General features: G+C 32.4%; 1 protein-coding gene across 7 annotated transcripts in view; it reads right to left on the bottom strand.

Annotated features, from left to right (window-relative positions):
* The window catches only part of LOC148627952 (uncharacterized), a 78,600-nt gene that overhangs the window by 24,464 nt on the left and 29,624 nt on the right, over positions 1–24,512 (bottom strand). Inside the window, exons 28-47 of one of the 7 annotated variants that reach the window (XM_088582085.1) lie at positions 24,121–24,273; positions 23,466–23,630; positions 23,176–23,272; positions 22,962–22,976; positions 20,777–20,941; positions 19,140–19,235; positions 18,753–18,776; positions 15,823–15,885; positions 12,909–15,065; positions 12,069–12,083; positions 9,501–9,997; positions 8,691–8,878; positions 5,878–5,997; positions 5,560–5,701; positions 4,760–4,898; positions 4,263–4,476; positions 3,588–3,906; positions 2,715–2,940; positions 2,000–2,092; positions 285–425 (exon numbers count right to left, since the gene is read on the bottom strand). In XM_088582085.1, coding sequence (XP_088438211.1) covers positions 285–425; positions 2,000–2,092; positions 2,715–2,940; positions 3,588–3,906; positions 4,263–4,476; positions 4,760–4,898; positions 5,560–5,701; positions 5,878–5,997; positions 8,691–8,878; positions 9,501–9,997; positions 12,069–12,083; positions 12,909–15,065; positions 15,823–15,885; positions 18,753–18,776; positions 19,140–19,235; positions 20,777–20,941; positions 22,962–22,976; positions 23,176–23,272; positions 23,466–23,630; positions 24,121–24,273 — 5,029 coding nt within the window. The remainder of the gene's footprint in view (positions 1–284; positions 426–1,999; positions 2,093–2,714; positions 2,941–3,587; positions 3,907–4,262; positions 4,477–4,759; positions 4,899–5,559; positions 5,702–5,877; positions 5,998–8,690; positions 8,879–9,500; positions 9,998–12,068; positions 12,084–12,908; positions 15,066–15,822; positions 15,886–18,752; positions 18,777–19,139; positions 19,236–20,776; positions 20,942–22,961; positions 22,977–23,175; positions 23,273–23,465; positions 23,631–24,120; positions 24,274–24,512) is intronic. The other 6 variants (XM_088582093.1, XM_088582103.1, XM_088582112.1 and 3 more) reach the window with 6 other exon arrangements.

The raw sequence follows: 24,512 nt of genomic DNA, 5'->3' as shown, positions 1-24,512 counted from the left end.
AATGCTGCTGATGAGAGGTTACATGTACAGTATATCAAAATTCACAATATATAAAACTGGTATATTTTGTATTTAAAATACTTAGAATGTACCCAGTAAAGTTCAATGTTTTGAACCATCATTTTAAATGTGTATCTAATACAGTTTACCAAAAATTAGTGAAAATCAAATTATGGATGTTATTGGTATGACATAGGACATAAATTTAGATATTTATGGAAAAAACCCTAAAAAGATCTTCAAATTTTTTTTATTTCATAAAAGTACTTATCAACAATGCCTACCTTTGTTCCATACAATAAGTGCTGAGTGTCCTGATACCTGTTCACACCACACTTCCGAAGGAGGTTGCACTAATCCAGTGTAGTGGACCACTAACTTGGCCCCTGGTCTACAGCCAGCATACTTGTCACCAAGGAACAGGTCTAAAAATAAGTTTTATTTGGTCAAAATTTATCTAAAATTATGGCATCAATAAGGATGATTTGACCGATGATGTTCATATGAAATATGACAGTCAACCAGAGTTAGAAATAGTTGCCTGCATGCCAGCCCGAAACTGGCTATTTTCTGGCAGGGCTGGCTAATTTTTGTTTTGCCAAAATTTATATAGCTATAAAGTAAATACATTGAAAAATTGTATTCAGGACTAGCTAGAATTTGAGTGAGCTGAGTCAACCAGAAATCATTTAACAAGTTTAAAATGTTCTTAAAAAAATATTGAAGTGTTAATAGAAAATTAAATAATTATTTTGGTTTGATCATTGTCAGTTCAAATATATGACTTTTATTTCAAGCAGATGATTTTCTTGCAAATCTGAGAATGTAATTACACACAGACAAAAGGCAAAAAGCATGACTGATATCTTACGAAAGGTCAATTTCACTAGAACAAATGAACTGCACATGGATAATCAAAAATTAAATGTGCAATGGAGGGGTATGTAGACTAAATATCTTCAATATTGATACAAAATTTAGCTGCTTAAAAAAAGGAACAGACATTTCTATGACTGGATTCCAGCAGGAAAGAATTTTTTTCAAATGGGCCAATTTCAGCATATATAACAAGTTTTCAAGATATTAATGAGTCATTTATTAACATTCTAAGTAAAATCCTGTAACTTTAATTGACCATTTTCAGCTTCAATTGTCAAAAGGTCCATGGCCCCTGCATTTCCCATTCAATGCTGGAATTAAGATACATTTGAACTCTAATTATGTTAGGATTTAAGAGTTGTCTTTCTTTCTGAAAATACAATGTTTATTTTCTCAGAATACAGTTGCTTTAATAGTTACCTGGTAAACTTCCCTAGGTAGTTAACTTAACAATTTGAAAAAGCTATTGAAACTTTCTACGCAACAATTACTGTGAAAGTACTTTAATTCTTGGATACCAATTTTTGTTGATTATGAAAAATTCACAAGTTCATTGATTCTTGAATTCATGGTTTTTAAGTTTTCAGTACACACACATCAATTGGAATCTGCTTTTCGTTGGGAACCAAATTTAGTGGTCTGGCTCACCCATGAAAATTATGAAAAATTGGTACCCAAAGAACAATAATACTTTCACAGTAACCTATTTTATCTGTTTAAAGACACTTGTCTGTGCTGGATGAAAACCATTTTAATATCTAAAATGATCAATTATTTAATATATTTATTGTTGATACATATACACATATTTTTCTCATATAATTCATTTTTTGAAAGTGGTGTCAATGTCTGTCCGACCAAATGTAATGATCATAACTCTGGTTGGTTCAGTAAAAAATGTTGAAAACCATAAGTTACATATAAATTGATAACTGGACAATTATTTGAAAATAACCTTCATATAGGCATTTCTTTTAAGCACCTTTGCATGATTTAAAAAATTTATTTATAAGCATAAATCAACAAACACAAACACACAGACAAATACAACATCTAATAGTCAGGTATGTTTTATATCTACAGAGGAGATGTATACTGAAGCACTAGCTCTATAATTTACCCTGAATGTTAGTATTAGTAGAAGGCCAACCATCAACGGTAGCAGCCATAACTTCTCGTGTAAACAAAATCAGTTTTTGTTTATCTATACGTGCTGGACAAAAAAAGATCAGTGAAGATATACAATGGTGCATTATTTGTAAGTGAAATGCTGTGTTGTCAGAAAAAACTGCACTTATTTACAATCAATGAGAATTAAAAATAAGTTTGAAAATTATTGATTGAATACTTTTTGAATTACAGTAACAGAGAGACAGTACCCTTGACAGACAGACGAATGGAGAGTTTAGAGGGTAACTAAAACTGCTTTCACCATTGCTGGTGCATTCTGGTTAAAATTTCTTTAATTTGATTGATACTTTGACTAAAAGGAGTATGTCAAGGTCATTTCAATCAGTAGGGGTCAACATTTTAGTATGCAAAATAAAACAAATTTATGCTGCATATAAACCTCTATGCTTGATGACAACTCATATCAATTTCAAATCTTATGATTTTCATCTCAAAATATTTCACACTGATAACATTTTATAAACAATTAAGAAGTGCAGCCATTTCTGAATTATGAAAAATCACACTTTTCACATTTCATATTCATCATTTAATAAAACCTAAATATAGTCTTACTTTCAGTGTACTAAACAAAGCTCTATTAAGAAAGTGAAGTCACAATTGATGACAATACAAAAGAAACATCACAGAAATTTCAGACTTACCACTTGATGTAGTTTTATCCTCAGGATGTCCAGAACCGTCAATCCCAGAATCTTTATCTGCTGTAGTTTCATGTCGTCTTTCATGCTTTCCAACAGGATGATCAGTCAAGGCTATTAATTGAAGAGTTATCTTCTCACCAAGTGTGACATCACGGATTCGGAGGCTGTTTACCTCGGCAGGAATTATGGAGCCATAAAGTTTGCCATTTTTCAACATTTGGTAACCCTGAAAAAAAAATAAAGATTTTTGAATACATTAACTTACTATCCTTAAATATGTAAGTATCAACTAAGTTACAAGTAATCAGAATACATATTTGTTATTTGTCTCATTAATTTCATTTAGAAACCATACTGATAACTGATAATAGGATCTTGTTGAAGGAGGTAAACCTAGGATAAGGGACATAACTCTTGAAATCATAATAAATTTATATTCAATTTTACCAAAGCTTTTCAGGCTTTCATTTGAAACAGAATGAAATAAAATCCAAGTTACTTTGATGCTTACATGAGATTGATGTAAAATGCTGGATACAAACATTCCAATGATTTGTAAGAGTTGTGACCCTTACCTTAGGTCTACCTCCTTAAATGACTTATATCAAATGTATTTATATGATCTGTTGTATTGTACTTTGTTCTTTGGAAAGGGATTGAATAGGCTTAATTACTGAATAAAATATGATTAAATCAAAATCAGAATACAAACAAATTTGGAAACATGATACAATGTACTAAAAGTGCTAGTGATCAGTTATTTATTTAATACACACCATACTGTCAACTCTCTTGTAGTCTAAAAGAATGAAACTCTAAAAATGATTAAATAACTAATCAATCTCTTCAAATCATACAGAAACAAGGACTTACAGAGATAGCAGCATCACCAAACTGTTGAGGGGCCTGCCAACTAACATCAATACCCTCAGGATGTAGTCCCTCCAACATTAACTTAGGGGACTTGGGTGCTGCAGGAGCTGAGACTGGGAGAATATTAGACATAGGACTATCACTGAGGGAGAAAACATGGGTACTGTCAGGGTCCACACGTTTATACCCAGCTATGGACTTGACACTAATGTCATATGTCTGTTCTGGGGGGAGGTCATTTAAGTAATACTGGTATCCATGACGATTGCTGGCTTTGTTAGCTTTTATTTCTCCATACCATTTGTTGTCAACATAAATTCTGAAACAAAAAGAATACAATTTAATTAATTAATAAGAAGCCATATTTTTTACATACTAAGCGACCAAAATGAATTTTCTCTAACACACAGACATGATTTTACAAAACTAGTAAAAAAAATTCAAATTGCTGAAAGCATAAGTAAACATTTGAGCACTTTAACCCCTGATGACATTTATACATGAATAGCTGCATATTAAAACTATATATTAATCTTGAACATGAAAAGCAATTCTGAATGAAAGAACTTTTAAAGTATACAAATAACTTGCTCAAGATACAAGTAAGCTTTAATATTAGGAGAAACATTATACTAATCATCTGTTCTCACTATAAACAGAGAAGAATCTACTTACCCATATAAAGAAATATCTTCTTCATTGGTGGAATAAACATGCCCATCTGGTCTGTTCCAGGAGACCAATACACATCCAGCTTTGTAGGATGGTTGCTGACTGATGTTAACAGGAGGTGGTCTCCGCGGACAAGTCAAGTGGATTTTACGAGAGGGTTCACTTTGTATACCACTCTGCTTGGCTACAGCCACAACATAAACACTCATCGTTTTACCTACGTAAAAAGATAAAATTGTAATTTTACTAACATAAATGTGAAACAATTCAAGAGATTACAAGTGTTGTAATTTTCAGAGTAAATTCAGCAACCTCCCTCTGTTCTTTCTATACTTGAATTAAGAAATTATTTATATACTAAAAAAGATATAGATTTCACATGAACCATCCATTTTATAGGTATGAGCTTTAAAAATGCTAAAATTAACATAAAAAGTAGACTTGAAATAGTGGTATGACACCAAATATATCAACTAGAATGAAAGGGAGATAATTCTTACCTGCCACCATATTGTTAATGAGCATCTGCCTGGTATCTTTACTCCTTACACCACCTAATGTTTTGTTGTCTACATAAATCTGGAAACCTTTGATCTGAAGTTCTTTGTGGAAACTTGGAGGCTCCCATTCAAGTAAGGCCTGCAAATAAATATGAACAGGTGAAATAAAATGTAAAAATTTAAATATTGTGAAAGTACTACTGTTTGTGGGGTACAAATTTTCATGGTTTTTGTGAGAAGGCCAAACCATGAAATTCAATTCCCAATGAAAAAGGAGATTTCCATTGATGTGTATGATGGAAACCTCAAAACCACAAATTCAAGAATCCACCAACTTGTGTTTCTTCCTTAATTCACAAAAATTGGTATGCACGAATTAAAGTACTTTCACAGTAATAGATTTAAGCTAGTATTATTAGTTGTAACATTCCCTCTTTTTCAATAAGGATAGCATTAAATTCGAAGAAAATATGAATCTTAATTCAGTATTTCAAACCAAAAAATGCCAGTAAGAATTAAAATATACACAGATACAAAAAAGTACATTCAAGTTTCATAAATTTAGAGGTTATTTTTCTCTTGGTAATCAATCAATTAGGTTTTTCAAAATTTTATTAGTTCATAGAATTTGAATTAATGGATTGTATTACAGCCTCTAAAATTCAAACTGAAATTTGACCAAATCACAAAAATCACAACCACATGAATAATAGTTCTATAGACATATACCTATCCGTGGGTACTCGCACAAAATTTATGGGCAATGAAAAAAAAATAAGGGTGACTATGTAAAAACATACCTGATATAAGTCTACACTGATGATTCTGAGCTTCGGTGCCCTTGGTGGACCAACAGTTGTGTAGTATATAACAGAAGATGATGTCTGTATCTCACAGGGCTGCTCTCCATGTAACATGGTATAGTTAGCAATCACGTAAATTCTGTAATAAGAACAGAATAACATTTCAATACTAAGATTATGAGGTTGTGTACCTCCCTCTCCTTGGAGTGGGGTATACTTAAATTCAGGATTTCAAATTTTCTAAAGAATTTTCAATGAAACAGGAGAGGTAACTCTTGTAAAAACTTTTTTTTGCAAATTTTTTCAACAATTTACCTGTAAGTCATTCCAGCTACAAGACCTTTGATATCACATTTCGTTTTATCTGGTCTGATGTTCCAGCAGTGTTGTACTCCTCTTACTTGTTTGTTATGTTCAACTAGATTACACTCAAAACTGTAAACAAAAAAAACTTCTAGGTCAATAGCTCATTACTCAATTTACATGGGATGCAATGATTTTTCAATATCAAAGCTATTAAAGAAACAGTTTAAATTAAGTTTATTTAACAAGTGAACCTATAAAAAGTATTTCAAAAAATTTACTCATTAAATTCCATCTTTTTGTGGAGACTTTGCCGAAAGTTGGTTTAACCGAATCCAGATCTGTTTATTCTACTTGATTACAATCCCTATTTTTCACAGTATTCTATGGAAATGATCTGTAAAACCCTGAACTTTCTGAAATTTAAACAAAAGTACTATGGAGATATTCACAATTCGTAGTGCGTACTTTGCAATCAAAATTGGTAGAAAATACAGAAAATCTGTATAAGTAATCACCTTTGTGAATCTCCAAACAATTTAAAATTCGACTTTACTAAACAAGTCTTGAAAAAAAAACCAACAAAAACAATAACTACATGTATTTTCACTCCTCAGAAAAAAATATTTCACATTCTTAGGCATGTGAGATTTCCAGTCTCATCTCAGGTGATTAAAAACAAAGGAATACCGGTAAACAGGACATTCTAAGTTGTCATATTTATCAAAAAGTTGATTTTAAAGTGAGATAAGAAATTAAAATGTGCCACACATGACAATCATATGAAATGTAGCATATGATTATCATATTAATCAAGCATGGTATGATAAACATATACTTCAGTGTACATATGCATACTGTATGCTTGTTACAAGATACCGGCAGTCATATATCTTTCATTAACATGTCATAATCATGTGTTAGTGGGCCGATATTTACATATGAGAATAATATTGAATATCATATATTTATAATAATATGATAATCATATGATTCTCATATGAATCAAGTGATTCATAACATTTTGTATACAAGAATTATGTATTGATAAAACATAAAAAAAACTAGAGGCTCAAGACAGCCTGAATTGCTCACCTGGTTAACCATTTGCTTATTTGAAAAACTTGAGGAATGAGACAGGCTAAGTTAAAATCAACTAAATTGTCAAATGCAAGAAATGCTTTTCATAGCACTTTCATGACCTGAACCAGAATTTTGCTAAAGGCAACAATTTTTGAATTTTTTTCAAAAACCTGTCTTATGACCCCTAATTTCCATTTTTAGTATAGGCAGCCATATCTATTCATGGATTAAAAATCACAACAGTCATTTTGAGCACAATACACTAAAGAACTATATGCTTATTTTCATTCAATGATCTTAACTGGTTTAAGAGAAGAAGATTTTCAAAGTTTTACATCTGAAAAAAAACAACAAAAAAACTGTTTCAGGGGTCGTAACTCCTACATTAGTCAATGAATGGTTTTGAAAATTTTAGCATAGGTCCGTCTCATGATGCTGAACAATATTTCCCCCATGCCAAAAATTTGCTAATGGCAACAGTTTTTGAGTTATTTGCAAAAACTGCCATCTGACCCCTATGTTCTATTTTTAGTAATGGCGGCCATGTTTTTTCGTGAATCAACAATCCCAACAGTCATTTTGTGTGGGATACCCTAAGGAACATAAATGCCAACTTTCATTGAAGTGCAATGGATTTTGAGAAGAAGATTTTCAAATTGAACATGCGAAAAATGCAAAAAAAAACTGTTTCAGGGGCCATAACTCCTACATCAACTGACCAATCGTTTTGAAAATTTTGGCATAGATCCATCTTATAATGCTGAACAATATTACCCAGCCAGAAATTTGCTAAAGGCAATGGTTTTTGAGTTATTTGCAAAAAACTGCAATCTGACCCTATGTTCTATTTTTAGTAACAGTGGCCATGTTTTTTCATGGATCAAAAATCCCAACATTAATTTTGTGCAGAACACCCTAAGAAACATAAATGCCAGTCAAGTAGTTTCAGAGAAGATTTTTTAAAACTTGTCCATGACGACGTACGCCAAGTGATGGCATAAGCTCACATGAAAAACAAATCTAAGAAATTTTCTAAATTCAATTAATGTACAAGATTTTCTTTTATACATACCTTACGGATGTACCCAAATACACTCTCAGAATTTTGATTTATAGTAAACATTTGATATGAAAGAGACACATTGTAGCAAAATGTATCTTTATGAAATACAAAAATACCAATAATATATATTGCTAATTTTGATATGTTCTACAGGTGTTTTAAGGAGTAACCTCTCATCAGCAGCATTAGAATCAATATTTAGAAAGATCTTTACCCAAAACCTAAGTGCATATGAGAGTAGTCAAAACCAAAACTATTGAAAAGAAAGCCAAATCCATCACAGAAAGGTTCTATCACATGCAATATAAGGAATGATTGGATGAGAAGTTAACTCTTCATAGGCCAATTTGTACCAATTTTTGTTTCTGCTAATAAATTTGTTGACAGAAATAAAATCAAAAGTAAACTCCATGTTTTGCTATGCAAAACGCCGAAATTGATTCGGATCAAAATCTAAAATAGAAGGTGCACAATGGGAGCATGAAACAAAGCTTTTGTGAAAGTTTCATTCAATTTCATACAATGGTGTGGGAGGAGTAACAGATAAGAAATGGGTCCCCCCATTGTAATAGAAGGAAGGAAGAAGGATGGACACCCCTATCGCTATTTACCCCCCCCCCCCCACACACACACACACACACTTTGCAAGCAAGGTGTATAATCAGTTCTAAATACTAACCTTATATCACTAGTGGTGATTTCCTTTGTAAATTTAGTTCCAACGATGTTGACAACATAGAGAACAAGTCTATATTTAGAATCAACAGAGTTGGGGAGTTGCCAGTTGACAGTAAGGCCACTTTTACCATGACTTTCTACCATTATAGATGGAGCAGGGAGAATACCATCTCCATCACTTGTTATCATCTACAGAAAAAAAGTAAACGTAAAAAATTAATACCTTTTCAACAATGTTAATTAGGTGTTACACAAGAACTAATGGGAACACAAATATTTTTTTCTTACTCCATACATCTTTTGCCAACTACAACAATGAACCAAATTACAAATAAATTTCTATGACATGCTTTCAGCTTTAAAGAAAAATAACTAACCTATTTTATGAATATATGTAACACAATAGAAATCTTAAATTCCACCATTAACAATTCTTATCACTTCTTCATTTCTTAATCTTAACATTAATACATACCAGTGAAGTGGCTTAATCTATTTAAAGTATAAAATTTTAAAAAAAACTTTAGATTTTTACTCTTATTTTTTTAGTTACAGCAAATACATTAATAATGTTCAAAAGATAGAGTTGGTCTTATCATGTAAAAATGACAGATATCGGATGAACTTCTACAGATAGTTGACTGTACAAATGAGAAAGAGATATAAATTTTCTATCAAAATTTATCAAACTTTCTAAAAAAAGTTTAAATATCCATCTTAATTTCCAGTTAACTACCTAAGGTAGTTCCACAGGTGATTAAGAAGACCAACTCTATCTCCCAAACATCATCACTGTATGTGCTGTAATTACCTGGCCTTCATCAATAACTCTCCTCTTCCTGGCTCCAGTCTTGTCTCCAGGAACAGCTAGTCTTCTCTCTTCTTGCAAACTTCCTTCCAGCTGACTACTGTTAAGTTCTACCTCATCCTGGACCTCTAGAATAGCAGTCCTTGATCTTTTGTTCCCATGGTAACGGCTAGACCTTGGAGTATCTGGGGGTCGTGGAGAATATCCTGATCCAGATTGAACAACAGTTACTTCATCCTTCAACCTACGTGAACTTCCACGTCCAACCTCTCTCTCTCGTCTCCTCACACGGACATCTTCATACGGTCTCTGAGCATCCATAACCACCATGCTACCCTGACTTGGTAGAGAATCATCAGAATCTGATTCAGTTTCACTCTCAGATGAGCTTGTTTCCGTCTCACTCTCACTCTCAGTTTCCTCTGATAATGATGCCATCCTTTTTCTTGGTAAGCCTCTAGCACTAACTGGTTTCCCTTCATCGGTCATGCTGCTTGCATCTGAAAAATACAAACAGAATTATTTCCATTATTAATTTAACCAAACTGAATACTGGTACTACAGCTAATCAATTCAATATTGAAAAAAATTTCTATCAGTGAAACTTTCCTTGCATACTGAAGTGGCCTCATGATTTAATAATAATCTATCTATATTTTAAATTATAACTTCAGTTTCATAAAAAGAAATATGCTTTTTACCCATGAAGAAAAGTTTTAAATTCAACAATGGACCAGTTTTATTTGGTAGTAATATGACGATAGAAATTTAAATATTAACAATGGCATGTCTTCTGTTAGTATGTTATTAAAATTGAAAACAAAAAACAAAAAAAAACGATATGACAATATTGATTTTTCACACCAGTAATGCTTGCATGCAAATTATTTATGCGATTTTATTCTTTTTGCAAAATTTCTGAAATAATATAGGTACAGTGGATTCCAAATTTTTCAGAAAAAAAATATGCAATTAACAGGATTATGCCGTTATCAGGAATGTTGAATTTGGTATGGTGTAATGGTCTTATTCTCCTATACATCTTCCTGTTCCTACATAAACAAATCTAGGGCATTGATTAAACCAACATAATGTAATTACAAACAAAGAAATAAAGTTATATGGCTTTTTGACTAATTTTACTAAAAAACATATCAAATAGTTGAATTAGCTACACCTTTTAATTGAGTATTTGATAAAAATACATTGTTGAGGCCAAAAAGTGTCAATTTTTATAACATTTAGTAAAAAAAGCAATAAGCAGGAATGTCTGTTTAGACCTATGCAATTAAGAGGAATTTTTAACATGGAAGAGATGGGAAATGATTTGGTTCTTTAAAATGCTATGCAATAATCAGGTATGCAATTAAGTGGAATCATCCGTATTGCAATTACTTCGGAATTGAAAGAGATAGATGCAAAAAACCTTGAGTAAACTTTAAAAAAAAGTTATTTTCACCCAAAACAAAAAATAAAGTTCATCATGTACTTGAACACTGCAGAAACACTTCAGCAATCTCTTATCCCTTTAATGTCACTTTTTCCTTTACTCCCATAACTGCTTTCATCAAGAAACTTGGCTGATGGTTTAAAAGAAAATTATAGTAATTTCATGATTAAATACACCATTTATAAAATATACAATAATTTCCAACCACCCATACTAGTACATGCCCTTTACAAGAAACTATCCTGGTACACGTGCAACATTGCAGTTGATTGGCTATAAAAAGGTGAAAATGAAAACATGTCAAATTTTCTGAACAATGATTGAATTGTTCTTTCGAAAGTGACATAAGTTGGAAATGATGCATGCAGTTAGAAAAAAGATTGTTTGAACTTTTCACACAGACACATATGGTGTGTGTGTTATAGGAAGTCTCACATATTATCGATGGTCGTGACATCAGCGACATAACAACAGTGCATTATCAACAGAGTCAAATTTAATGTTAGTACAAAAACTGTAGCCCCATGGCCCCTGTCCCTCACAGGCAATGCCTCAAATCATATTAACTAAAGCTCTTCTTCAACTACACTAAAATAGTGGTATTTTTCCAATGTCATATCAAAAACCACCAATAGATCAGTATTTATCTTAAATACAGACTTCTTAATGAAACTTTGAGTCATATCATAAATTTAGCCATATTTTATGAAGATGATTTGTGAAATCCTGAATTTTGTATTTTTTTAACATTGGTAACATGAAGAGACTTAGGGGATAATTTGCAGTCCAAATTCATAGAAACAATGGAGAATCTGTTAAAGCAAATCCCTCTGTAAATACCATCATTACTAGTCTTAAATACTGTGAAGGCAAAAAATCTACTAGGGCCCTTAAAGCCAGTAGTTAATTGTGCACTACACAGAGAAAAATCTAAAGAAAAGAACAATGCTACTTTAAGTATCTAAGTGATCTATAGGTCAAATGTTAGGGGGAAAACAAAATCACCAAAAGCCAGATAAAATAAAGAGAAAAAAATAACAATACTCTGTAAGCCTTCTAAATTGAAAAAAAAAACAATAACAAAAAACAATCAATTGTTAAGACACAGCTGATACACTTACCAGAATCAGAATCACCTGTAATTTGCATAATATTTATAGAAATAAATTAATGACCCTGTTTTACTTATCTTGAATTTTATTCTTTAACCCTATAGTACTCATTTAAAAGTACAAAAAATTTATAACTAATCCAATGAATATATGATTTTGCACATGGAAAATATCAAAAAAAGGATAAAAAAATCCATTTGAAGAAGAAAGACCTTCGAAATGTGTATATATGCCAGGTAGGCACAGTAAAAAAAATCCTCATTGCATAATGTGCAAATATGAAAACAGCTGAATGAACTGAAATGTAAGTATCATGCATGAAATAATGTACAAATACTTCAATCATAGTTCTGAAAAAAAAAAGATTTTTTGAGTTAGTTACGACAGAAAACAATGTGAAAGACAGTATTTGAACCTTCTTCAATAGTCTACAAAAAGTATATGTGAGTATGACATACTGAATTATAATGTAAGCTTATGTATTTAAATGAACATCAACATGCAGACAACAAAAACTGCATAGTATGCAACTCAATCCATAAACAGTGACATGCAGACATTTGTTATTTGTCTTGTAATCGGCAGATGACATATTCATTACTAAGACCTTGTAGTTCTAGTGGTTAATTAGATAACAACATTTTGAAACAAATAAGTGTTTCCTGTGAGTGGCAGACGACCATTTGGAAACAAGTGTTTACTGTGATTAGCAGACGACCATTTGGAAACAAGTGTTTACTGTGATTAGCAGACGACCATTTGGAAACAAGTGTTTCCTGTGAGTAGCAGACGACCATTTGGAAACAAGTGTTTACTGTGATTAGCAGACGACACTGATGTTGAACAAACCTTGAACAGCTATTGCATCCATGACAACCTGGTTCCTGAACATTGTTCCATAGGTATCTAAGTACTTTAAGCCCTCAGCAACCTCGTTATCACCTAACTTATCTGTGTTGTCACTTCCACTGTCGCTCAAGTCATCCCGCCATTCGTTAAACTCTTTCATTGTCATTGGTCCACCTTTTTTCTTTTTCTTTCTTTTCTTTTTTTCATGTCCCTTGTAACTATGGCCTTTCCCAGACATTTGTTCATTAAAGATTTGATGTTTGCTCCTGGATCTCTCACTTTCTAAATTAGTTTGTTCTTTTGCATAACTTCTCATTCTCGACATTTCTCCAGCATCATATCTTGGATCAAGAAATTTGTTGTTATGTGACCTTCTACTGGTTTCTTGGCCACTCAAGTTAAAATGAGCCCTTCTATTATCTTCTGGGCTACTGTTATAATATTCCTCATGATGTCTGTGTACATCTTGCCTTCCATTTTCAGGACTATGGTCCCCTTGCCAATATGACCTTCTACTCCTATGGCTTCTTGGAGCCTCATCTGGACTGCTATCATATGCCATTTCATGACGACCAGGAGAATGCCTCTGTCTAAGACCATGAGGAAAACTTTCTGGAGGCAACATTTTATACCTTTCCCCATGTGGCATTTCATGTTGCCATGGTGGCAGAGGTTCAAAGTCTTCAGAAGACTCATCTTCCTCATCCCAATATCCATCGTCACGAACTGGTTGGTCAATATCATAATTTTGACCTTGACCTTGAAAACCTTGACCCCTATGATAATGCAAGTCAGGGTCACTGTATTCTCTATAGGATCCTGGCATACCCTGCTCATGTAGAAATTGATCTACTTCCTGCTGTGTAAAACTTTTCGACCTTGATCTTGACCTAGAAATGCCTCTACTGTGTCGTGGATCTCTTTCATAATATTGCTGAGACTGTTCATGTTGGTATCTAGGAGTTGAGTGGTCTCCTCCATATCTGACGGGAGTTCTGTTTCTGGCACGTTCCATATTTCTAGCACCAGACAAAACTGGATATCGCTTGATTCTGTCTGGGCTTGGTCCATCAAAAGATCTTGGTTGATGAAGAATCATATTTGTGTCTCTCCTCCTACTCTTTGGAGGGTGTGGAGACATATCACCATAGTTGGGTTGAGGTATACTCTCATGTGACCTTGACATCCTCCTCTGTCTTCTTCCACAATATGAAGACTCCTTGGGTGGTACATAATATTTCTCATATTCACTATCGTCATCTTCTTCCATTTCTTGAAAATGGTCCATGTATTGATCAATTTTCTCCTTGCTGGCCACAACAGTAGGTGCCATCATTTGAAAAACCCCTGTACCTGCCTGCTGAACTGGTTTCTCAAATGCTTTAGTTGATTTGATAAAATGTCTAAATTTAACCCAATCAAATTTTACAATAGGTTTATGTTTGTAAATTTTTGGAGCTAGCCCTCTCATAATTATATTCTGTTGTGTTAAAAAATTCCTTATTGCCATAGCAACCATTTTCAACGTCAATCCTCTAAAAGGTTTTTGTTCAGCCATTCTAATTTCAGTTGATTTTGACAAGGTGGCGACTTTTCCAATGGTTTTCAATGATACAGGTGGTTTCCTACGAGGTTCATTTATAACAGGGACAGTCATATTTCCTGAAGATTCCTGTGTAATTAGTCTAGAGAGTGGCATTTGAGCTGGTGCCATTGACCTTTCAAGGGCATAAGGTTCTTGAAAAGCATCATTGGGATGTAATGAGCCTCTTTTTGAATCTCTACGATTAGCCATAGATAGTCTTCTGCTATCCATTTTGTCTGTTTGAGGAGGTTCAGGCGAATATGGATATTCCTCATTATTTAATGCATTTATTTTCCTATTTTTGATTGGTTGTTCAAATCTATTTACACCTCTGCCTACAGTAACCGATCTAGAGAAATAATCTGGTTGAGGCCGTTCCTGAGGGATTTCACTCTGTTCTCGACTTCTTAAGGGCTTGGCAAATTCATTGGCTGATTTTTTTGTAGTTACTGATGTCCCAACTAATCTGTTAAATTGACTGCCTTGCTGTAACTTTCCCTCTGGTTTTATGTTCCCATGTGATTCCTTATCAACATTTGGCAGAGTTCCTTTCTTCTTCAGAGATTTTACATCTACATAGATTTTATAATGATAGTTGATTATATATAATTCTTCAAAGTGAAGTATGGAAGATGCTTTAAAGATCACATAAGTGTCAGCATTTTTCATCAGATAATGTCCTTCTTTGCAAGAGAAAATCAATCGAAGAAAAAAAAAAAAAAGGAATCCATGGTTTCCTACTTAAGCCATATAATGTTCATTTCTTGACTTTCAAATCATCTTATATGAAAACCAATGAAAGAGAGATTGATGTTTTTCATACAAAATTTTGTCTAATGAAAAAGGTAGATAATAATGAGCTAAGTAGATGAAAATGATAATGAATAACAGTCTTTGGCCATTGCTTTCTTTATAGAAAAACCAGTCTAAACTGAACCCATTCTGGACTTCAGAATTTTTTGTTTACTCAGGTTAAAAATACCTTTAAATCAATATGAAGGGACTCAGAAAGTGTTTGGTTTAGATAAGTGTACAGTCTATTCTGAGTTCAATTGAGATGGGTTTCACTGCTTATATTCAATATTAATGTATTAATATTTAATATGAAATACACATATTTTGTTGCTTTTAATTTCCCATAAAAATATATATTAAAAAGTTGTATCTCAAAAAAAAACTTCTCTACCCGTATTAAGACATTACAGATATATAAATGACCATGGTTATAGACATGTTAAGATGATATCAGGACGGTAATATATCACAGATCTAAATACAAAAATAATTGTCTAGCACAAACTGTTTCTGTAATACATTTTAATTCTATACCTTTGTGTTTTGGTTGTTCCACTTCAACTATGGTCTCTGGTACTCTCTTCATCTTGTTATCATCTAAAGAATAAGAAAAGTAAACACATCAAATTCTGCAGCTCTGGAGACAAGTCTTATTCAATCCATGAATAATCATAAATAACATACACACTTAAAACAAAGAAATAAATGAGAATTCAACATTGAAATAATTACATGATCCAAGGGAAGATACTAAAAAATCCAGCGGTGTCACATATCAAAAATATTCCTTGAAGGATAAAAAACAAATTTAAGATAGAGAAATCAGGCTAAATGGGCAATGCTCAAAGTAATCCACATTAATATAATATCAACCAAATTCAAGATATAGTCTATCCTTATTCTTTCATAAATACATAAAAAGTAACAAAAGTCAAAATTAACCACATAGTTCAACAGGTGGGTGAGAAAATCAATCAAAAGTACTGATTAAATCACTTTAATTATTTATGGAGATTTCCCCTAATTCTTGCAGTAATTAGTTTAATACACATAATCATTGATTAATTACTGCTAATAACATTAAAGACATAAACAAAAGGTTATCTTCTTTGATTGTTTGTCTGTACATGAAAATACAATGTAAGGACTTTTAATTTTTTTTTTATCAATGTCTGGTTAAGGCATGTCATATAATTAGAAGACATGGTAAGTTTTTACATGGCCACTGCTGCAATTCATGTTTTTAGTGAAACTTTGCTAGAAAAACAACAAAAGACTTTCAACTCCTCAATAAAGTACAGGCTCAGAATTTCTCCCAGTTCTACCACAATATAATGAACTTGTTCCAAACGTTTTCTTTTTTGGAATGTGTAGTCATAAGAAAAATAACATTTTTATCATACACAAAAAATAAAATCTTTTTATGTTGTTAAAAGGAGTGGACAAAGAGAAGAATTTCAAAGTTAGCAAAAGAAATTGATATTAAGATAACCACTAGTTCACCAATATTCTTTTGTATGACCCCATTTTCATGTGCACTCATCACATCAAACCCCATGCTGTTATCTGAGCAGGATAATGACCTATCACAGCAGGTGCAGTTTCAGAATGGGGTGAGGGTGGGGGAGGGATAATCATTGGAGCACCCCCCATAAAATTGAGATAAAAATTTTTACATGTAATTTTGATTTTTCACAAATTACAACTCAAAAAATTTGTTTGCCTTGCTTCACTCTTCATTTTATTCTACTGACACCCCCATTAACCTGAATTCTTGGATCCTCCCCTGCACACGTATGCAATCCATGTATGAGTATGGTGGGTATAACAGTTCTGTGTTGAGTGTGAAAATTGCCTAACCCTTAGTTAAAACATAATGCCTGGCATTTAAAAAAAGACTTATATTTGTTTTGCTGGACCCCCTGCCCCTTACAGGGATACATATCGGACAGATAAAAAATAATGCTTTGGCAAGTGACATTATTATCTTAAATATTCAATGATTTAAATGAGTAGCAAAATTCATAGTGAGTCTTGTTAAAATTTTAGATAATTCTTTTCCAAAAAGACTTACAAAATTAAGCATGAAGCATTAGTGTATATTGTAGTAAAATATATATATTAATTATGAAGAGGCACATTTGCTTGTGCTTGTATAGCATTAATAAAAGTTATGGCAAGCTTAAGACAAAAAAATTAAAGGCATGGAACTGAGATAGATACTATATTTAAAACTTCTAGAAAACTGTACTGAAACTTCAAGGTTTGTTGGATAAAATATAAGTGTCCATTGCTACTAAGCAAAGTTTTATAGCACATAAAATGATGATGTTCAATGGATAAAGATTGTCTTCCCTTGAAAAAAAAAATCATCAGATGAATTTCTATAAGTAGATGACTGGATTATTAATCAATGACTGAAGTCTAAATTTGCTAATTGTCAAATATTCTATGCCATTGATTCTTGCTTGCTTTCAACATCCAAAATGGCATGAATGCGAAATGCTCTAATATTGGGTGACTTTAACTAGAATCTTGGTTCCCTTGATATGATTACTCTTTTGTAACCGTGATGACCCCAATATTTTTCAATCTAATTAACTGATTACCAGGAAGTGAAGGTAATGTTTTCTTTCCAACTTTTAGCAATCTTTGGGTTGCTTATGATACTGACCAGGGAACCAGATTAGGAATTAGAATCAGAATAAACAACTGGCAATGACTATATATATATATATCTGGGACCTGATAATGTATATGACCTATTTTTTTCAATTGTAACAAGCCCCTGTGTCTGAATCGTTAACTGGGTGATGCTCAATGCCAACCAATCATTTCATCTTTTAATGTAAACTTCCCATTCTCATACAAGCAAAAATCACACGTAGAACACACGTATATGATATTTAAGGGGTACAGTCTGATCTCGTATGAAGCTAGAACTATGAAGCTATGATGGTAAACACGACATCGATCAGCAGCAAATGTGGAGTAGTTTTATATAATTATGCAAATCATCTGCAAATATAATGTAATGAAATTGTGAGTGAAAGATGTTGCTAACTATATTAGTGACTTAAAAAAGAGATTTAAACTTCAACCAGACATTAATATAAAGTTTAAATCTCCTCCTCAATTGTCCAGTCAACAATCTAAGGGAATTCAACAGATGATGGTAAGGGAAGACAAACTCTATCTACTGAACATCATCATTTTATGTGCTGTAATAAGAAGGAGAGTCCAAAATATTAAAACAAGAACTCTGAAGAGGGACAATGACTATGTACTTTGAGGAGGGCATATAATAAAAGTTTTAGTGTTACAACTCTTGGAATGAAGATTGGAAACTTTCTAGAATTCTGTAAAGGGTTCTCAAGGGTTTTAAATGGGCTAAGAATGAAGAAATGGCAGTTTACTGATAACATATGACATGAATGATTTTTCACACACTGCTATAGTCTCACCTAAGCGACGCTTTAATCTAACAGCTAAAATGTTAAAACAAAAAGCACCATGTTATAATAGCTTTTCCTAAGCTAAAGCTTTCTTAAAACCTTGTTAGCAGTTACGCCTTAGAGATTAATAAACAGTCTTTACAAAAATTTTCAGCAGATTGATATATAAATGAATCAAATCATTATCATAATTACAATTGTTACATGGTTTTCAAAGTTTTAGGTAGAAGAAATATATGTTAATAAGTAAAGAAAAAAAATTCTACCAAAATACATTGTATCAAGCTCAATACTGGGTCATTTAATTATTTCTACTTTAATTGAAGACAAACTTAGAGAACTCCAAAATACTGCATGAAATGTCCTTTGTAAAATGCTAAACCAAATCCTCCTTACCTGATTTGTGAGAACGTGGTGACCTAAATGAGTTCTTATCTTTCTGATTTCTAATTCGCTCACTAACTTCGGCTTTACTAGCTCTATTGACACTCTCTGTAGGAACACATATATAGCATGCTAACAACATCAAACATGCAAGGAAATACACAATATCAATGTGACTTGAAATAAAAACAATACACTTGTGAGGCTTTGAATCAGGGTAAACCACATATCGTTCTTATTTTCAGTCAATATACTGTTATTGTCTTTATACTGCAATCCTAAGGAATTTTTCTTCAACAAGTTAGATTTTAGAAATTAGAATGTTTCTTACATTTTTACCCTACTGGTTGCCTCTGCCAAAGATGCTTAAGGCCAAAAAAAAATATACGTCTGTTTCCTGCTACCACAGTTTTTTTTTTTGGCCTACCCTATAATTTTTCTGGCCATTTTAGCTCAAGCACTGTTAAAGTCTAGAATATTTCCCAATTAACTCAATGTAAAATGTTTTTGAAAAAGAAAATCATTTCCCTACCTACCTACCCTATTTTTTTCTTGCTGGTAGCAGGAAACGAGACTATCATTTTTTTGGCCTAATTAAATGCTTGCCAAAGCAGGTGTAGCCAAAGTGACATATACTGACATTGATAATATATCATCAATAAACCTACTGCCAAACATTTGGTTACTCAAATAGAAGGACTGCAGTATAAATTAAACTAATCTCATAATATATAAACACTAGGGCAATCCAGAAATAATGAATGGAGAAATCCTAATTAAAATTCCTAGTTTTCTTATGGGTTTTACCTTTCCAAATTCTGGTACATGTCCTTGTACAGAAATTCATCTCGTAATTTCACAAAAAATCAAGCTTAAAATTCTTTAAATTGAATCCAAGAAGCATATAAATGCTCACAAAATTGTAAACAGAAAGAGTTTTTTATATGTCTCTCCATACAATTTCTGTATGAGCCCTAACCAAATTGATAAAAAAAAAAACCAAAAAAAAAAACAGTCTAATCTTTTAAGTCATTGACAATGAAAAGATATTTTATAAGAATAGAAAAGATGAAAGTTATAATGTCAAGAAAAAAAAATATCAATGAACAAATGACTTTCTTTATTTGAACTAAACGAAGAATTTAACAGCACTGAAGATGTCATATCTGACAAATCCATGACACTAAAGCTATGAACAACACTATACACTTTTTAACCTGGCTTTCTAAAGCATCTCAATACAAAATCTTTTTCATATTTCGGACTTAGTCTTTGTTTTCTTCAAATTATTAGCAAAGGGAAGTAACTTTCCAACTTGACAAACTGGTTTACAGTCCGATTGAGACACTGGATGGCAATGAGTTCAAATTTAAATATTTGATTTATTGTAGCTTATTTTAAACCATTTGGCTACTTATCAGAGTGAAAAAAGTTTATTCCAAAGAAAAGTTTTCCCAAATGAAACCAAGTTGACATGTGTTGGTGAGTAAAATCTGTTTGAAAACTTGCTAAAATGGCTTGCCTTCTGTAAATATGAAAAAGGACTATAAAAACAATTTATGAGTTTGTGAAATAAAGCCTTAAGATGCTTTTTTTCACCAGATTCTGTAACTATGACACAACACACAAAAGTAAAGAAGACTTCTTACCATCCATATCCGGTAGGTAGCCTGACCCCTCCTGGACCTCTATATACTCCATATATAGTTCCTCTTCCTCTAATCGCTTACCCTCAGGAGGTAGAGTAAACTCACTTGTATCCAAGGGCAAGGTCACTTCTAGAAGATTGGATACTTTGGAATCATCTACCTCACCTGAAAAGTGATGGCTAACTCATGTAAACATATATTTCTAAAGTTCATATGGTTCCTGCTACATGTATTCATACAGCTAATACAGCATTTGTGTTAAAGATTTGGTTTTATTAAAAAGCCAGAAGTACAGTCAGACTTACATGTCTATCTTACTGCAAGCAGAATTTTTCCAAAATACTGTACTGGTATTAAATTTAAAAAAAAAAATTGCACTCTTTTTTTTTATTGCCAAACAAAATGTGACTAATCATAATCTCAACCACTTTTACCGTCAGTTTTGTTTGGTCTTTCTTTTTAAACATAAATATTGCAAAACCAAAATGCCAAAATAATTGCATGCTTTTAGTTCTGAATTTTCAAGATCAGAGTGCAAGTAACTATGATTTCAATATGACAAAAAAGGCTTATCAGTAATTTTATTACATATTTAAAAAAAATGCCACTTTTTGGGGGTTTATAGACAAAAAAAAAATACGCAGTAACTGGAACCAAGGTGTTTGAGGAACACTGTAATTCTAAGGAATTTTGTTCCAATATCCCTGAGAAATGTCTGGGTAACAAAAGCACTAATAATAAATTAGCCCTATATAAACAATTGTCATGTAAAGAAAAACATGTTTTTCAAGCTAAATAAAACTATGAAAAAAACACACAAAAATCAGCCAAAAATCTTTAGTAACTCAATATACAATGTATCTTTGGTAATCCAATAAATGCAATATGTCATTTCTGCTTATAAATTAGAATACATTTTAGAAGAAAATTTGCATTAAGGATTGTGTTAATCATGCATCTATAGTTTAAATCGAGACAAGTAAGGAAAGCAAGTGCAAGATAATATAATGTTTCATCAGACACAGCTTGATATGACCACAGATGACGAAACTTAACCCTTACCATGCAGGAACCATATATATATATATACAGTCATGGGCTGTTTTCTGTTTTTTTTGGGTTCTGGCAATTTTATTTTTAACTTTTGAAACCACAATTTGATTTCATATGCAAGAAGACTGAATGTGCTTTAAAATGAGGCTATCTTATACAGAGTTTTATCAAAAATAAGGTCTTGACAGCTGAACAAGAGGTCATGAGTTAAGAAGGCAACAAAAAGTTGTGATTTTTTTAGAGGTAGGGTTCAATTCTCAACCTCTAACAACAGCAGAATAGATCCATAGTGCTTCATTTCACCTGGTTTCTATAGAATAATGATATCTCTAACCACTCCCACAATGTCAACCCCATATACTAACCACTTTCGGTTTTAAGCCAATCTGAAGCCAAAAATTGCTAAAAATCCTCATTTTTTCTCATGAGTGACCACTCTGGGGACCCCTGCCCTTCCACTTATGACTGTAATGAACAATCTTTGGCCTAAGTGACCATCAGAGGGAACAAGCTTTGCAAAAACTGCACTTTGGACACTATCTTACTCCTGGTGAGCACCACATCCGGTGAAAAATGACAAAAAATCACCAAATATGATCATTTTCAGGCAACAGACACATTTTCCTCCTTTTTTTCCATTCATGTAGCATGGAACATTGTACAATTTCACAGAGATCCATATCTATGCATTTATTCACAAGTTATTGTCTGAAAATCAGATAAAAGCAGGGCTGATAAAGAAATTTGTACAGGAAATCAGGAGCAGTTCCAAGCTATGACAAGATCATTTTTGCCTAATTTTGCAAATACACAAAAAGTTTTTTGAAAAAAAAATGAGGGATTCAAAACCCAGATTCCTCCCTTATCACTGAAGTTGGACCATGTTCCTTATACCTTAACCTCCAAAATTGGCATCAACCATTATATGTATTATGGAAACGTTTGGAACAATTTCATAAAAATCCATACTCATATTCTAATTATTGCCAGGAAATAAAATATACATAGATGATGACAGCAAAGTCACCAGACATCAACGACACTGCCATATCATTTAACAACCACAAATTGTTTGTTGTTGTATGAAATATGTAGCCATATTGAATTCTACTGCCAACCCATAACCACTTACCTTCATCTGGCATATCTACTTATGATAAATATGTCATGGTTAAAAACAATACTAAAATTCATGTAATAAGCTTTTCGGGGTGGAGAATATATTTTCATGTATTTGAGGAATCCTAGACAAATTTTATTTTTTGTTTAAAAAAAACACAATAAAAAGTATACAAAATGAACTAAAAATAGAAATTAATACAGGTAAACTGATTAATAGAACACACCTTTTGGCAGAGCTACTACATAAATCTTGTGTGTTATGCCAAGTTCACATCCACCAATCACTACCTTACACCTGTTACTATCTGGGTCAGGAACCAGCTGAAAAAAAAGGTAGCGTAAATACTTCATTTGAAATGTAATGTTATAGTCTCATAATTTTCATCTTAATCAAAAATAATACTAAAATTCAAATTCAAAACAAAATGCAAAAATGTCTGTAAAAGGGAGATAACTTTAAAACATTACACAGTTTCATGCTTTTTGAATAGCTGTAATGTTTCATGATACTCACTCTTGTACCACACTGTTGTTCATTGAGGAAAACAAGATATCCTGATATTGGGTAAGATCTGGAGTCAATAGACATCCATACAACAGATATTGAATCTTCTTTATCTGTTCTTTCAAGGGAGATAATTGGGCCACCATCATTTGACACCAGAGGGCATTTCATCATCTGAAACAAGGCAATAATTGCATTATATATTCAAACTCAGTACACGCAACTCACAATATTAACTATAATTATACAGATATATTCTTCAAATTAATAATACAATTTGTTTACCTCATGTGACCATCCTTTACATTTCAATAATGTACAAACAGAAGTATGAACAGTTATCCACCTTCTAAAACAACACTATGAATGTTGTAATAGATGCTGGAAAAGTAATACAAAATGATACACCAACAATACTTACTGGTCACAAATATACATTTAGCTACTTACTTTACTAATATATTTAATGGTAGCAATATTATAAATAGGGTATGATAGAGTTTAGGGCACAATGCAGAAATTATTTTACCCTCCACATTGTACTGAAAACCAACTGTACAACTCATCCTATACTGATTTCCAGTACACTTAACAGTAACCTAATATCTTCTTTTCTAAGCTTCAAAAAAAAAAAAAAAAGCTGAGAGTATCTTTTGTAACCTACCAGTTTATTAGACATCTGTGGAGCATGCTGTGAATTGTTGGAATAGACCTCTACCATGACTTCATACAACCGTCCACCAGCCAGACCACTGACATTTACACTATTGTTGTTAGGTGGGAACATCTCACAGTAAGAAACTCCATTCAGGAATAACTGTTTAGAAAAAAAAATTAAAACAATTATTTGAATATTATTTTTCCATGAACAATTTTACAATGTCTCCATCAAGATTTTTTTTTAACTCGCGCCGAACATTTTTTTCTTTTTCTAAACATATTATACAATGAAAATCTGTTAGCAGCAATTCTTTCAATGAAATGAAATAGAGATTAAGTTTATAATAGGAATATAAACATGGAAGACAAGGTAGGAACCACAGATTCTTTATTTGG

This window comes from Perna viridis, chromosome 1 (genome assembly GCF_037379345.1).
Source record: "Perna viridis isolate PV_CMFRI_1.1 ecotype Kerala chromosome 1, ASM3737934v1, whole genome shotgun sequence".
Taxonomy (NCBI): domain Eukaryota; kingdom Metazoa; phylum Mollusca; class Bivalvia; order Mytilida; family Mytilidae; genus Perna; species Perna viridis.
Note: the sequence above shows the minus strand (reverse complement) of the source record. Positions and strands in the feature narration are given on the sequence as shown.